The sequence below is a fragment of the Alligator mississippiensis genome, chromosome 15 (assembly GCF_030867095.1).
Source record: "Alligator mississippiensis isolate rAllMis1 chromosome 15, rAllMis1, whole genome shotgun sequence".
Classification (NCBI taxonomy): Eukaryota; Metazoa; Chordata; order Crocodylia; family Alligatoridae; genus Alligator; species Alligator mississippiensis.
Window position 1 is genome coordinate 28,521,847 of NC_081838.1, and position 17,059 is coordinate 28,538,905.

General features: G+C 49.2%; 1 protein-coding gene across 1 annotated transcript in view; it reads right to left on the reverse strand.

Moving 5' to 3' along the window:
- Positions 1–16,251, reverse strand: part of LOC106737505 (IgGFc-binding protein) — a 58,655-nt gene extending 42,404 nt beyond the window's left edge. Inside the window, exons 1-4 of the mRNA XM_019499953.2 lie at positions 16,020–16,251; positions 12,928–12,984; positions 525–1,790; positions 146–214 (exon numbers count right to left, since the gene is read on the reverse strand). Of these exons, the coding sequence (XP_019355498.1) occupies positions 146–214; positions 525–1,790; positions 12,928–12,984; positions 16,020–16,032 (1,405 nt within the window). The 5' untranslated portion in view covers positions 16,033–16,251. The remainder of the gene's footprint in view (positions 1–145; positions 215–524; positions 1,791–12,927; positions 12,985–16,019) is intronic.
- Between the last annotated feature and the right edge of the window lie 808 nt (positions 16,252–17,059).

Genomic DNA, 17,059 nt, shown 5'->3' on the forward strand with positions numbered 1-17,059 from the left:
TTGAAGGAAAGGGGCATCAGTCACTATTGAGCCCAGGAATGAGAGGCACAGCCTCTAAACGAGAACTTCCTGGACCTTCATTGCTGGAGACTGCCAGAGAGACAGAAACAGGAGGAAAAACCCAGCTCTGACACAAGTCACTTACCCTTCTTCCCTCCGCTGTCCGCCACTTGTTGTGTGATACAGTCCTGGCAAGACGGGCCTAGGGACTGACCTAGGAAATAGCAGATCTTAGTTTCTTGTGTCAGAAATGTCTCCCCTCCCCCACCCCCCGAGTTTGCTGAGCCACCCTTCTCCCTCATTGCAATTTAAATCGCATGGACACGGAGAGCAACCCATTCCTGCCCTCTTGCTGGCTCAGTGTGGGTAACATGGCTACAAGGAAGGAAATCAGGACTTCTGAGTTCTCACAGAGGCTCTGGGAATGAGTATACTCTTTATATTGGTCCTGATGCTATCATGTTGCTTCCAGGAAGAAACGAAGAATACACACATATTTTGCATGGGTAAGACTATTTCCTTACCTCTTCCCCCTATAGCTGGTGAACCATATCCAGATTTATCAGAAATTCCAATGCTCAAGACAACAAAGGGTGAACTTGGGTGTTCAATGGTGTGGTTGCTATATCCCATCCCCAATCTGTATAATGTCCATGAATAGGCTGCACCAGGAACTGGCCTCCATAGGGTGAAGCGTAAGGGTTGTTTGTCAATAGTCAGAGCTGTGGTATCGGAGGTCTTGGCTACAATCAGGGCATAGTTCTCAAACTTCTCCTGCCCAAAAATGCTGTAGGTCTTGCAGTAGCTGGAGACATCAGGGATGGTCATGAGAAAGGGGTCGTAGATGAGGTTCTTATGGGTTCCACCAGTGCAGAAGACGACAACTTGGACTCCTACACTGGCCGAAAGATACAAGGGATTTGAGACTGTGACTTCAAATGTCATGACCTGCCCAGGGGCCAAGATCATTGAGGCTTTCAGGCTCCCAGAGTGGTAGCTGATGTGGGTGTCTTGAGAAGCAACCACATAGGCCAAGTCAAATTTGGTCTGAAAGGACATAACTGGGACCACAAATGTGGTGCCCCACTTGGACACTGGCAAGAGCTGCTCACCAACATAGTCACATTTGGTGTGTTTTGAGGCACACACGTGCCCAGCGTATACAGCCACAGGGTTTTGGGACACGATCCTGGTACTGGATAAATCATCACGGCTCTGTAGCTGGACAGCCTGGTAGGCTTCCAAGATGATAGTCAGATTGCTTCCTGCTGGGTAGGTTCTTTCTTGAAACGTCACAGCCCCTTTGAGGTGGATGTCAACGCGGGTGGACTCCTGCCCAGAAACCACTGCAAATTGTTTGTAGAGCTCACTCAACCCCTCTTTGGGTGTTACCACATAGTACTCAGTCCCAAGGTCCTTCACAGGGTAGACAATGGTGGTATCTGCTGTGTTTCTCTTGTAGTTGAGGGCAAAGACGGAGACCTCCTGGTCAGCCTGGATGATGACTGTGCGGTGGGAAGTGCCACTCCGAAGCAGCTCCACAAACTCTGGGATCTTCACCACCACTGTCTCCCCTAGGTTGGCTATGGCCTGGAAGGAAAAGTCCTCTTTGTTGACAGAGACAGTGATGGTTGTATTGGGCATGTAGGTAGTGATGAACAGCTTGAAGTCTGCCTTGCCAAACCGGGGCAAGAAGTTCTGCATGAAGGCCATAATGAACTCCGTGCCTTGGGGGCCAGAGCAAGAGGGAAGTCCTACAGGGGTAGCTCTGCTGGGAACATAAGCAGCACCTGCGGACACAGGCAGAAGAGACAGATATAAAAGGCTGTGAAGAGTCAATTGGTTGTCATCTCATGAGCCTCCCTATTCTCATTCACTTCCAATGTTACAGCGGGGAACTTTTTCTGGTCATTTAGCATAATTACACACACAATATTACATACTTAAGAACTGCCGTTTACTGGGTGAAACCATAGGTCCATCTTGACCAGTCTCCTGTGTCACACAGCAGCAGAGAGTGGAGGCTGAAAAGGAGAGCAAGCTGGGTCTGACCATGGTTTTTCCCCCATTCCTCTCTCACTTGCAGCCTCCATCCAGCATTGAAGAGCTAAGAAGTTCTGACTCAGAGGCTGTGCCCCTCACTCGCATGCTCAATAGTGACTGATGCCCGTTTCCTCCAAGAATGGATCCAATCCCTTGGGGAATCTGGCTAAATTCCCAGCTCCCACCAGATCTGGTGGCCACGAGTCCCACCCTTTCATGCCACGTTGGGTGAAAAAGGACTTTCTTGTGTTTGTTTTTAAACTGATGTCCTCTTAATTTCATGTTGTGACCCCTCATTCTTGTCTGGTGGAAGACAGTTAAGAATAAATCCCTAGTGACTTTCTCTTCACCACTTAGTATTTTATAAAACTTTCTCCTGTCCTACCTTAAGCATCTAATGTGGTCCCTATTTTTAAGAAGGGGAGGAAGGAGGACTCTAGTAATTATAGGCCTGTAAGCCTCACCTCGGTGCTCGGGAAGCTCTTGGAGAGGATCATCAAGGAGCATATCTGTGGGGGGCCTGAAGGGGAGATCATGCTCAGGGGCAATCAGCATGGGTTCACCAAAGGCAGGTCCTGCCAGACCAACCTGATTGCCTTTTACAACCAAGTATCTAAATCCTTGGATGATGGTGTCGCTGTGGACATAGTCTTTCTAGACTTTAAGAAGGCCTTTGACACTGTCTCTCACCCCATCCTCATCAATAAATTAAGTGACTGCAGCATTGATGCCTGCACAGTTGGATGGGTAAAAAATTGACTGATGGGGCACACCCAGAGAGTAGTGGTGGACAGGTTGTACTCAACCTGGTGAGATGTGAGCAGTGGGGTACCCCAGGGCTCAGTCCTCGGGCCCGCACTGTTTAACATCTTCATCAGCAACTTGGACGAGGGGGTGGAAAGCACGCTGTCCAAGTTTGCTGATGACACTAAGATGTGGGCGAGGTGGACACACTTGAAGGGAGAGAGAGGCTGCAACTGGATTTAGACAGACTACAAAAGTGGGCAGACGAGAACAGGATGGGGTTCAGTGTAGACAAATGCAGGGTGCTGCACCTTGGGAGAAGGGATCCACAGCACACATACAGGCTGGGGAGTTCCCTTCCTGAAAGCACAGAGGCGGAAAGGGATCTCGGAGTCATTATTGACTCCAAGATGAACATAAGCCGCCAATGCCAGACCGCAGCCAGCAAGGCCAGCCAGACCTTGTCATGCATCCAAAGGTGCATCTCAAGCTGGTCCAGAGAGGTGATCCTCCCCCTCTATGCGACTTTGGTCAGGCCGCAGTTGGAGTACTGCGTCCAGTACTAGGTGCAGCACTTCAACAGGGATGTGGCCAGCCTGGAGGGTTCAGAGGAGGCCACCCGCTTGGTGTGAGGGCAGCAGGACAGGCCCTACGAGGAGAGACTGAAGGACCTGATCCTGTTCAGCCTCAGCAAGAGGAGGCTGAGGGGGGACCTGGTGGCTGCCTACAAGCTCATCAAGGGGGATCAACAGCAAATAGGCAGAGCCCTTTTCTCCCCAGCACCACCTGGGGTGATGAGGAACAATGGTAATAAGCTGATGGAGAATAGGTTTAGGTTAGAGATCAGAAGGCAATATTTTACAGTTAGGGTGGTCAAAATCTGAAACCAACTTCCCAGGGAAGTGGTCCTCGCCCCTACCTTGGGCAGATTCAAGAGGAGGTTGGATGATCACCTGTCTGGGGTCTTGTGAATCCAGCATTCATTCCTGCCTGTGGCAGGGGGTCAGGCTAGATGATCTGTTCAGGTCCCTCCTGACCCTAGTTACTACGAAACTATGAAACTATCTATTTTCTAAACTGAACAGACCTAGCCTCTTTAGTCTCTCCTCCACTGCTGACATCCTTGTTGTTCTTCTCTGGACCTTCTCCAGTTCTTCTATAAAAGGTATATAGGAGGGCAACAAGGATGATTAGAATTGGACAAAGCCTTGTCTTGGATTGTTTAGACAAGGCTAATCCTGCGTGGAGCAGTGGGTTGGACTAGATGTGGTCTCCTGAGGACCTTTCATTCTTGTTGCCCTTCTCTTGGCTTTCTCTAGTTCTTCTATAGCTTTTTGGAGGTGTGGGGAATCAGGGAAAGGGGGTTAGGTACTGGCATGAAAGCCACTGCTGAAATCATGTCTGCATCAATGGAGTCAAAAGTGATTTGGACCATGGGTTGGGGGCAAGAGATGGCAGGTCACTCACCCCCATTGTGTCCCCCACATGGGTCCTCAATTGGTCCTTTCCAGGTGGTACCCACTTTTGAATTCCCAGTCAATCCCAGCCCCTTTTCTAGGTCTTCTATGTCCTTTTTGAGGTGGGAGGACCAGAACTGTGCAGTATCCAAGCTGTGGATGCACCAGGGATTCACAAACAGGACACCCTGAGTGCACAGAAATCAAGAATCTGGCCCCATATATTGATGCTAAAAGATTTTTGTTTTATGATCATTATAGGGCTCCATTCCTCTGCACTAGATCCAAAGGCCCTGTTCTAGTTATAGGATCATAGGACAGTCAGGACAGAAGGGTCCTCACAGGGTCACATCTAGTCCAGCAGGGGCTTAAGGCAGGATCATCCCTGACTATACCATCCCAGCCATGTGTCTGTCCAACCTGCTTTCAAGCATTTCCATGGATGGAGAAACCAGCACCTCTGGGTAGCCTGTTTCAATGCTTGACCACCCTCAAAGTCACCAAGTTCCTCCTCATCTCCAGCCTCAGCTTCCCCTGCCCTAGTTTGAGGCCATTGCTCCTAGTTCTAGCCCTTGTGGCTCACCTCCATCATCTCTATACTTGCCCTTCAGGGAGCTGGAGACTGGTAGGCATCTAAATAGGTTTCTATACCATCCTACCCAAGTCTCTGGAAAACTGGTCATGTAGCTACATTGGTCTATGTCAGCCTTCAGAAGATGATAGCTCACACAGGATGCAATTCATAGAAAATGAGGGTTGGAAGGGACCTCAAGAGATCACATCTAGGCCAACCACCTGCTCCAAGCAGGATCATCCCCAACTCGGTCATCCCAGACAAGGCTTTTCTCTAGCCAGGTGTTCAAGGATGGAGATCCCACAACATCTCTGGGTAGCCTGTTCCAGTGCTCTACTACCCTCCTCGTGAGAAAGTTTTTCCTAATATCTAAGGGGGTTCCTATGGGGTAATGTATCTCAGGTTTTTCATAGATTTCATAGACATCAGGGCTGGAAGGGACCTCGGAAGATCATCGAGTCCAGCCCCCCGCCCAAAGGGCAGGACGTCAGCTGGGGTCATAGGATCCCAGCAAGATAAGCATCCAGTTTCATCTTGAAGGTGTTCAATGAAGGCGCTTGAACAACCTCCGGTGGCAGGCTGTTCCAGACCTTGGGGGCTCGGACAGTAAAGAAATTCTTCCTTATGTCCAGCCTGAAACGATCTTGTAGTAGTTTGTGACCATTCGACCTCGTCAACCCTTGGGGCGCTCTGGTGAACAAACGTTCCCCTAGATACTGGTGGTCACCCCTGATAAACTTGTAGGTGGCCATCAGATCACCCCTCAGCCTGCGCTTTTCCAGGCTAAAGAGCCCCAGGGCTCTCAGCCTGTCGTCGTAGGGTCTGCTTCCCTGACCTCTGATCATGCGTGTGGCTCTTCTCTGGACTCTCTCAAGCTTCTCCACATCCTTTTTGAATCGTGGAGCCCAAAACTGGACGCAGTACTCCAGCTGCAGACTCACTAAGGCCGAGTACAGGGGGAGAATGACGTCCCGGGATTTGCTTGAGAAGCATCTATGGATGCAAGCCAGCGTTTTGGTCGCTTTACTAGCCGCAGCATCGCATTGCAGGCTCATGTTGATCTTGTGGTCAATGATGACCCCCAAGTCTCTTTCTTCCATAGTGCTAGCCAACATAGCACTGCCGAGCCTATAAGGATGCTGCGGGTTTTTTTTCCCAAGGTGGAGAACCTTGCATTTATCAGCGTTGAACACCATCAGATTCTCATCCGCCCACTTGCTGAGCCTGTCCAGGTCAGCCTGGATCACCCGCCTGTCTTCTGGTGTGGATGCTTTGCCCCAAAGTTTGGTGTCATCAGCGATCTTGGCCAGTCCGCTTCTGACTCCAGTGTCCACATCATTAATGAAGATGTTGAACAGTATGGGTCCAAGGACAGAGCCTTGGGGGACCCCACTGGTCACAGGACACCACGATGAGTGACTTCCATCAATTACTACCCTCTGGGTCCGACCACGGAGCCAATTTTCCAGCCAGTGGATCGTGGGGGACCCAAGGCGACAATTGGCCAGTTTCTCCAAGAGACGATCATGGGACACCAGATCGAAGGCTTTTTTGAAGTCAAGATATATGACATCAATCTCATCTCCCTTGTCCAGGTGATAGGTCACCTGGTCGTAGAAGGAAATGAGATTGGTCAAGCAAGACCTACTCACAACAAACCCGTGCTGGCTATCCCTTAAGATGTTGGCGTCGGCCAGTCCATTAAGGATGGCCTCCTTAATAAACTTTTCTAAGATCTTCCCCGGGATAGAAGTCAGGCTGATGGGCCTATAGTTAGCCGGATCCACTTTCCTCCCTTTCTTGAAGATAGGCACCACGTTGGCCATCTTCCAGTCTTCGGGCACTACACCAGAGCGCCAAGAGTTTTCAAAGATCCGCGCTAGAGGCTGGGCTATGATGCTCGCCAGCTCCTTGAGTACCCTGGGGTGAAGATTGTCAGGGCCGGCTGACTTGAAGGTATCCAGCTTCTCAAGATGTTCCTTCACAAAGTCAGCATTAATGGAGGGCAGGGGATCACCCTCACCCGGACTTCCTGGCCCTGTAGTGGGCACGGGCGTCCCATGGGGCTGATGAAAGACCGACACAAAGTACCTATTTAATAGGTTGGCTTTTTCCTGGGCGTCAGTTGTCAGTTGCCCCATCTGGTTCAGCAGGGGTCCAACATTGCCCCTGCTTTTTCTCCGGCTCCCCACATATCTGAAAAAGGACTTTTTATTGTCCTTGATGCTCAAAGCTAGCTGGAGTTCAGTTGCAGCCTTGGCTTTCCTGGTCTGCTCCCTACAGGACCAGACCAGTGCAGAATAATCCTCCTTGGAGGTGACTCCCATCCTCCATCCTTTGTAGGCCTTTCTTTTTAGCCTCAGGAGGTCTGCTAGGTCCCTGGAGAGCCAGGGGGGCTGCTGTCCCCTCTTGCTGCTGTTTTAGTCCAGAGTAAATTTATTCAGGGGTGAAGTGTCAGCACAAGTTGCATGCACACATCTGGGAGAATTCTCCCAGGTTTGCTCTCCTGGTAAAGACATTTACGCAGGTTTCTTCTGGGACATTTAAAAAGGTTTCCCAGGAGAAATGTAATGTCTGTACAAGGCCTGACACACACAGAGCACCAGGTCAAATATCTACAGAAGCTGCTATTACCGAGCAAGGGCACTAAGTGGTAGGGTAGCCCATCTGCAGTGATCCTGACTAGGCCCACAGACAGAAGTAAGGATCCCATGGCTGCCATCGGTTACAGAGATCAGCTATTAGGATACAGCTACATGATGCTGTAGTGATACCAATGTAGTTAAATCACTGGAAATGTAACTCTTCTTCATTCAGTTAGGCTCACTCATGGTTAGTATGGAACAATCCCATGTAGTACAGGCTGAGGACCAACAGACTGGGCAGCAGCTCTGCAGAAAAGGACCTGGGGGTGACAGGGGACAAGAAGCTGAATAGGAGCCAACCATGTGCCCTTGTTGCCTAAGGGCATCCTGGACTGCATTAGTAGGACTGTTTCCAGCAGATCAAGGGTAGTGATTCTCCCCCTCTATTCAGCATTGGTGAGGCCACATCTGGAGTCCTGTGTCCAGTTGTGGGCCCCCCCTACAGCCAGGATGGAGAGAGTCATGGCCATAGAATCGTGGTCATAGACCCATAGAGAAATCAGACTGGAAGGGACCTCCAGAGGTCACTTCTAGTCCAACCGCCTATACAAATGCATCCTCTAAACTCTTCCTAAAACTACTGTCAACCTAACATAACACAAAACTTGCCTTATACCAGACAGATGCCCCAACCTGAGACTGGTTTGAACTGGTTCTTTACAGGGCTTTCCCCTTCCTTCTTGTTGTGGACCTCAGCAACTTATCTAGAAATGTTTAGAAATCCATGCCAAAGCAGGGAATAGAGCCCCGAATTTCCTCCCCCAAGATATTCATATCACACCAGGAAGGGAAGGAGCTAGCTCAGTTGGCTGTGAATTCCTGTGGTTCACCTACACGTAACATGAGGTTTCTCAATCGTCCTTCTTTCTCAATCACCCTCCACCTGATTGGCTGGGATATCTCCTATCCTCTCTGTGGAGGGCATGAGACTGGGTTGGATCAACACAGAAAGTGTTGAGTAATCCCGCCACTGAGGCAACAGGAGGAAGTGTACAGTCCCATAGAACACCTGCAGTGAAATGAGTGTCATTTTGGAAAATTACCGGGTCTTGTGAGAGCCAAGATCTGTGACATACTGCCTCATAAGGAAGGCTGAAAGAACTAGGGTGATTTATTTTGGAAGAAAAAAAGAGAAGCCTGGGCAGAGGGTGGAACAGGTGAGGATTACAGGAAAGTGAGGCTGGAAGGGACCTCACAAGATCACACCTAGTCCAGCCCCCTGCTCAATTCAAGATCAGCACTGATAAAACCACCCCGGCCAACCATGTCTCTAACCTGCTCTTGGACATTTCCAAGGATGAAGATCACGCCACCTCTCTGGGCATCCTGGTCCAATGCCAAACCACCCTCTGAGTCAGCAAGCTCCCTCTCATTTCCAACCTCAGTTTCCCCTGCTGCAGCTTGCAGCTGTTGCTCCTAGTCCTGTCCCCTCCAGCCACAGAGCCCATCTCCATCCTTTGGGACATGGCTTATGAAGAGAGGCTGAGGGAACTGGGCTTATTTAGTCTAAAGAAGAGAAGACTGAGAGGAGATTTAATAGCAACCTTTACCTACCTGCAGGGGGGTTGCAAAGAGGATGGAGCTGGACTGTTCTCAGTGGTAGCAGATGACAGAATAAGGAGCGATGGGCTCCAGGTGCAGCAAGGGAAGTTGGGGTTGGATATAAGGAAAAATGTTCTCATGAGGAAGGTAAGAAAGCACTGGAACAGGCTCCCCAGAGAGATGGTGGAGTCTCCATCCTTGGAGCTTTTGAAGACCCTGCTAGACAAAGCCTTGGCTGGGTTGATGGAGTTGGGACTGGTCCTGCTAAGAGCAGGGGTTTGGTCTAGATGTGACCTCCTGAGGTCCCTTCCAGCCCTCATGTTCTATGATTCTTTCCTCTCTATCATTGCCCTTCAAGGATTTGAAGACTGGTGTCAAATCCCTCCTCAGGCTTCTCCTCTCTGGACTCAGTCACTTTAGCTCTTCCAGCCTTTGTTCATCAGTTTTGCTTCCCATGCCTCTAATCGTTTGTCTCACATTGAGCTGCACTATTTCTAAACTGTCCACCTCCTTCTTGAAATGTGGAGGCCAAAACTGGACCCAGGACTCCAGGTGAGGCCTCACTAGTACTAGACAGAGGGTGCATCTACATGAGATACTTTAAGGCACACTAGCTTAAATTTAAGGTGCATTAGGGTGCACGTCTACACATGTGCACCCTTAAAACATTTTTAAATGGTAATTTTGGGCTATTCATGCCTAATTTGATACTTGCAAATGCAGGTATGAAATTTAGGTGTGAATTGTTAAAGTGTATTAACACTGTGTGTGTGGACTGACTTGGGACTAACTTTATCCCAAGTCAGTCAACACAGTGCTAATGTGCTTTAACACCTGCATGTACTTTAATGTGCTATAACACCTGCCTAAAACCACTTAATGTACACCACAGCAAGCCTTAAATTAGGTGCACTTAAATGCACATATAGACACCCCCATAGCGGGAGAATCACTGCCCTTGGTTTGCAAGTGATGCTCCTATGAATACAAACCAGTCTGCTGTTGTCTTTGCTTGCATCAAGCCCACACACCTGGCTCCTATTCAGGTTAGGATAAGGAAAACTGAGGCACAGATAAGGAAACTGAGGCACAGTAAGTGTGCTGAGCCTAGAGGGTAGGTAGCAGAGAAGAGGGTAAAGTGGGTGAATGACCTCAGGACTTTGGAGGGAATGTCTTTAGCTCATGTTAACCAAGGGTTGGATCATGAGGCCCGTGTTGGGTCACTGCTTGACACTGACCCAGAACTCTGGCACTAGCAACCATTCCCTCTCCCCTTGTCTTCCACAATGAACTGCTAAGGATCCTGGGTAGTGCAGTTCAGTGGGCAACTTCCTGTACTAGGAGAACTGTAATGAGAGTCACCATGAGAGAGCACTTAATAGCGTTTGGACTCAGAGCATCGCTACCCCACAGTGGACTAGAGATGTCCAACCATCTTGTCTGGGTTTCCATGAGTTTAAGGCCAAATCCATGGCTGGGTGCAGAAGGAAACTACACCAAACCTCAGTGGCACTGAGTGAGTTTGCTTTGAGATTTAGGCTTGTTTCCAGCCAGCACAACTCAGGGAATTCTGAAGTCCCTGCGGAAACAGACATAATGGACATGGACACCTCCAGAAAGAAAGGGGGCAAGAGTGCTCAAAAGCCCCCCTGGCTCACCAAAGTCATTTAGGAGCACCTGAAAGCTAAAAAGGAGGCATACACCTGGTGGAAGGGAGGGGCCATCACCAAGGAGGATTATACCTCCATTGCTCAAGACTGTAGGAAGGCGGTCAGGAAGGTCAAGGCGGAGACGGAACTAGGACTAGCGACCAGGATCAAATATAACAAGAAGTCCTTTTTTAAATACATGGGGGGTAAAAAGAAGGCTCCGGGTAACGTGGGGCCCCTGCAGGACACGCTTAGTGATCTGGTGGTTGCACCAGACAATGAAGCTGACCTCTTTAACAATTTATTTGCCTCCATTTTTCTGAGCAGGGACCAGAACATCCCCCCTACTGGGATCCTGGACGGATTCAGGAGAGGCACCGCCAGGCCTAGGGGCAGGGTGGACTGAGTTAGGGAACTTCTCATGGGGCTGGACACGTTTAAATCAGCAGGTCCAGATGATCTCCACCCCAAGGTGTTGAGGGAATTGGCAAGGGTCATTGCAGGACCCCTGGCATGGTTTTATGAGTACTTGTGGTGCTCTGGTGTGGTGCCAGAGGACTGGAAAAAGGCCAATGAGGTCCCCATTTTCAAAAAAGGGAAGAAGGAGGACCCAGGTAACTATAGGCCCATTAGTCTTACCTCGGTCCTGGGGAAGCTCTTGGAGAAAATTATCCAGGAGCACGTCTGTGAGAGACCAGCAGGGGAGATTATGCTTAGGGGCAAACAACATGGGTTCAATAGAGGCAGGTCCTGTCAGACCAACCTGGTTGCCTTCTACAACCAGGTCAGAAAATCCTTGGACACAGGTGTCACAGTGGACGTAGTCTTTCTGGACTTTAGAAAGGCCTTCGACACTGTCTCTCACCCCATTCTCATTAAAAAATTAGGCAACTGTAGCGTTGATGCCTACACAGTCAGATGGGTCACAAATTGGCTGGAGGGCCGCACCCAGAGAGTGGTGGTGGATGGGTCATTTTCGACCTGGAGGGATGTGGGCAGTGGAGTCCCCCAGGGATTGGTCCTCGGGCCCACACTGTTCAACATCTTCATCAGTGACTTGGACGAGGGGGTGAAAAGCACCTCCTTCAAATTAAGATGTGGGGAGAGGTGGGCACTCTAGAAGGAAGGGACAGGCTACAACTAGATCTGGACAGGTTACAGAGGTGGGTGGATGAGGATAGGATGGGATTCAATACTGACAAGTGCAAGGTGCTGCACCTAGGGAGGAAGAACCAGCAGCACACCTACAGGCTGGGGAACTCCCTTCTCGTCAGTGCAGAGGCAGAAAAGGATCTTGGAGTTATTATTGATTCCAAGATGAACATGGGCCGCCAATGTGAGGACATGGTCAGTAAGGCTAACCGTACCTTGTTGTGCATCCACAGGTGCATCACAGGCAGGTCCAAGGAGGTGATCCTCCCCCTCTATGTGACACTGGTCAGGCTGCAGCTGGAGTACTGCGTCCAGTTCTGGGCGCCGCACTTCAGGAGGGATGTGGACAGCACGGAGAGGGTCCAGGGGAGGGCCACCCGCATGGTCAGGGGGCAGCAGGGCAGGGCGTACGAGGAGAGGCTACAGGACCTGAACCTGTTCAGCCTCCACAAGCTAAGGCTGAGAGGGGATCTGGTGGCTCTCTGTAAACTTACCAGGGGGGACCTGCAGGGAACGGGAGAGTCCCTGTTCCTCTGAGCACTACCAAGAATAACTAGGACTAACGGCCACAAGTTGACTCAGAGTAGGTTCAAGCTAGACATCAGGAGACACTACTTCACAGTGAGGATGGCTATGATCTGGAATCAACTTCCAAGAGAAGTGGTGCTCACTCCTATCCTGAGGGTCTTCAAATGGAGGCTAGATGATCACCTAGCCGGAGTCGTTTGACCCCAGCATTCATTCCTGCCCATGGCAGGGGGTCGGACTTGATGATCTGCTCAGGTCCCTTCTGACCCGACCAACTATGAAACTATGAAGAAAGCAGAAGAACCTTCACCAGGTCCCAGAAGACTAGAACTAGGGGCACCTGCCAAAATGAGTGGGTGACAGGTTTAAAGCTAATAAGGGAAAGGACTTTTTAATTTAAGGCCTAGTTAACTGGTGGAATCTATTGGTGGGATCATGGCTGCAGTGATCCCTAAGCCCCCATGAGTAGGAAACCCTCACCTGAGGGGCCCTGCAGCTGCAGGAGCTTGTGTGGATCACATATTAGATCCCATTGCACCTTTACCTGCACATGTAGAGACATCCAAAAGTCTGCAATCTTAACGAGTACTTACACCACAGCATGACTACCCAGGTCCACAGGTGCAGGGCAGTATTTGCGTCCACCATACCTAAAAACCAGAAGCCAAATATGTCTGAAATTAGTGAGAAAACACACCCTTGTGTTGTGTACATTTGCCAATAGGAAGCAGACATTTCTAGGGACGGGATGAGTGAATCTCTCCCCAGCGGGTGAGTGAATCTCTCCCCAGCTCTTTCATCACTACAACACTCTGGCCGTGTCTACACGAGACATTTACTGCGCAGTAACAAATTACGACTATGCAGCCACTCATTACTACTGCGTAGTAGCATCGTATGGCATGAACCATGACGTGACACCACTGTGCAGTAGTAATGAGCTACTGTACAGTAATAATGATCTCCTGAGCTGTCATCATCACCAGGAAGCCATGCAGAGATGCTACTGTGCAGTACTGATGGTTACTGCGTATTCATTTAGTCATTATGCAAATACTAAATGACTGCACAGTAACAACTGTGCAGTCAGCGTCTCGTGTAGACACGGTCTCTGAGAACTAGAGGGGGAAACAAAAAACCTCAGGGATATTCCAAAAATTGGTCAAAACCCCCCCTGGAAATTCACACGTGTTCCAAAATTCTAATGAATTCTGAGCTGTTCTACCAGTAACACTGTTCAAATAGATTAATTCCTCTATCCAGAGCTAGGATTTAACTTGTATCAGGTTCTGTTTTTCTGGGATTAGCGTTTTTTCTTTGTACATCTAGGCCACAAACACGTTTCCTGGAATGAGATCTGCACTTAGTTTTGCAAAAGCAAAATGAAGAGAAAAAAGATCTATCCTTGTAATAGGCAACAAAACAGCAGCAGCAAGGTGTGCTTATGCCTGATAAGGCATAAATTACTCTTACCATATTTCTCCCATATAATATGCACCACAATTTCCAGCAGCCATTTTTTGGAAAAAAGGTGTGAACTGTTTGTAAGAAAATATGATAATATTAGTCACACATATATTATGGATTTTTTTAAACATGTTCCCATGGGCATTTTGTTCTTAAGTGCTTTGCTAAGTAATGAATTTGGCAGTTAATGAAGGACCGAGTGGAAGAGGTGGCAAGTGTGGGATAGAAATATCAGAGAAGTCAGACTGAAAGGGACTTCCAGAGGCCATAGAGTCCTTATCATAGAGAACTGGAGCCAGAAGGGACTTCCAGCAGTCTCAGCCTCCAAGTTGTACAGTCATAGAGAAGCAGGGTTGGAAGGGAGCTCCAGAGGTCACATCTAGTCAAACCCCCTACCTAAGGCAGGATCGGCCATGTCCAAACCATCCTGTACAAATCCATAACCTAAACTCTTCTTAAAACAATCACCAGGGTTGGGGGAGGAGGAGGGGGCAACCAGCAAAGACCAGAAGCCTGGGAAATACCCATGGTAGAATACAGGAATAGCTATACCTAGATTATCCCTACCAGTGGCTGTCCAACCTCCCCTTAACCCCTATAGTGACAGAGAGTCTACAGCTCCCCTAGGAACATTGGCATGCCCCAGTCATCATCCCCAGCTTTGGCTGCAGCCAATGCTCAGTGCCTCTGAATACCATGGATACCATGCGCTGTCATGTACAGTCCTTTTCCCTGAGAAAAACAGCCGTTGGAAATTGGAGTGCATGCTATATGCAAGAAATATGGTAAGAGCAGATACTACCACTTACTAGCTGAGATCAATCGAGCAGAACAATGAGCAGGCCTGGCTGCCACACTGCTGCTCCTCAGTTACCACAAAGCTAGATCTTCTTTCCCTTCGTTCGGCCTTTCAAAACAAAGGGGCACGCTATATTCTGGGATGTGCTATATGTGAGAAAAGACAGTCTTTCTAGGAAATCACTTAAGCTGGCCCTATCTGTACTTCTCATTGGCTTGGAAAGTGTTTTCACCCCCTCAAGGCTGATTCATTTCAACATATGCCCCCTTCACAGTAGCTTCTGTGCATGTTTTGGACCCTTCATAGGTCTGGAGTAGGCATGCTGCTAATGGAGTGAGAGTATATGGCATATTTGAGCACTCTAACGGCAGAATTTCACCCATCCTTCCCTCTTCTGTCTGGCCAATGGGGAAGCACCACCCCCCTGTTTTGAAGGAAAGGCCCAGCCCCTTTTTCTGGAGCCTGGAGAAAAGGTTGTAGAGACAGTTCAGAGCTGGGAGTGAGTGAATACAGCAGCCAATCAATGGTCCAGAGAGGGGCACCATATATGATCCCCCCTATTCTGGCCCCTCAGGTTGTCTTCCTTTCAAGATCAAGGGGGTTGTGTCTACATGTGCATTTATGCCAGCTTAAATTTACTGCACAGCATATTACTGCGCAGTAAGTGGGAATAGGCTGGCATCTACACATGTGGGCATTAAAACACATTAACGCTGCGTGTGGACTAACTTGGGACTAAAGTTAGTCCCAAGTCAGTTTACACATACAGTGTTACTGTGCAGTAAGTCATCTACACATACATTACTGTGCAGTAACTAATCAGCCATAAATTTGATACCTGCATGATGCAAATATCAAATTCACCCTCAAGTCAGCATAAATCACCATATTTACTGCTCAGTGCGGGCATGCACACGTAGATGTGTGCCCATACTGGGCAGTAATTTCAGTTACTGAGCAGTAAATGCACACATGTAGACGCACCAAGGGTGTATTATATTCCAAGCCATGTTGTATGCAAGAAAATACAGTATTTCTATTAAACCTCTTAGCTGGCCAAATCTGTGTTTCTCAGCCTCGACCCCATGACTTTAGGACTGCCATTCCTGCTGACAAACTCAGTTTGGTGGCGGGACACGGAGTCCAGCGTGGGCTAAACCCCCTGTGTCAACAGACAGCAGCAAATTTTTGGCAGCTCTCCTGGCATCTGAGGACACCAGAGGGATTGGCTGGGAGAGCTCTGAAGGACTGCCAGCTGCTCCTGAACAGAGGCTAGGAAGAATTCTCCCTTAACCCTTCATCAAAAGGCTATACAGTAGCTCATTGTGGAGGGCTGAGACTTTCCTCCCATCCTAATCCCACACTCCCCTAATTTAAGCAGCTACTAAAATGCCGGGAGAACAAAGAGACATCTCTTACCTCCAACCCCCATGGTGGGTGACTTGCAGCGGAGAAACGGGGAGCTCTATGTCTTCCCCAGCTCTGCTCCTGGACTTTTTTATACCCCCAGCAATTGCCAAACCTTCAGCTCTGCAGAACAGACCGGGGAATCTCTTGAAAAACTGTGGCAGGTACCAGGGTGGGAGTCCAGCCTCCAAAACCCAACTAGACCTGGGAGAGAAGGCAGCAACTCACTATCTTCCCCACCAGCTCTCCCCCTGCAATCGGTTCTTCCCAGGGGCATGTGACTGTGTCATATTATGCAATATCCCAGCCATCAGGAATTCAGAGGCCACCAAACTAGTTTATTGACCCCATTGAAAATCACCTCCTGGGCATGTGTGTTCCCCACGGAGCCAATAGTTAAGAAGCTCCTTGCAGCTGTACAGGAGAGGTGTTTCTTATCAAAATCCTTGACAGAGACATGTTTATTGAGCCAGAGCTGGCAGGGTGTCTGGATATGTGGAAACCCAAGAATTTACCAGAAATGCTCTGTTATCTTAGCATAAATTTTCCCCATTTCACAATGGGGCCAGGTTTATCTGTGCTTCTGATCTGGTTGTGTGCTCTGGTATCTACAGAAAGAGGAGGCTGCCCTCTGCCCCAGCTGCAGCTGGGCTCCAGCCTTCAATAACCCAGGAGTCACAGAGTGACCCTACCAACTATGGAACTATGAAACTATGAATGCTGTCCACATCCCTCCTGAAGTGCGGTGCCCAGAACTGGACACAGTACTCCACCTGCGGCCTGACCAGTGTCGCACAGAGGGGGAAGATCACCTCCTTGGACCTGCTCGAGATGCATCTGTGGATGCACGACAAGGTATGGTTGGCCTTCCTGACCACGTCCCCACCTTGTTGGCCCATGTTCATTGTGGCATCAATGATGACTCCAAGATCCTTTTCTGTCTTGACACTGGCGAGAAGGGAGTTCCCCAGCCTGTAGGTGTGCTGCTGGTTCTTCCTCCCCAGATGCAGCACCGTGCACTTGTCAGTGTTGAAACCCATCGTGTTCTCATC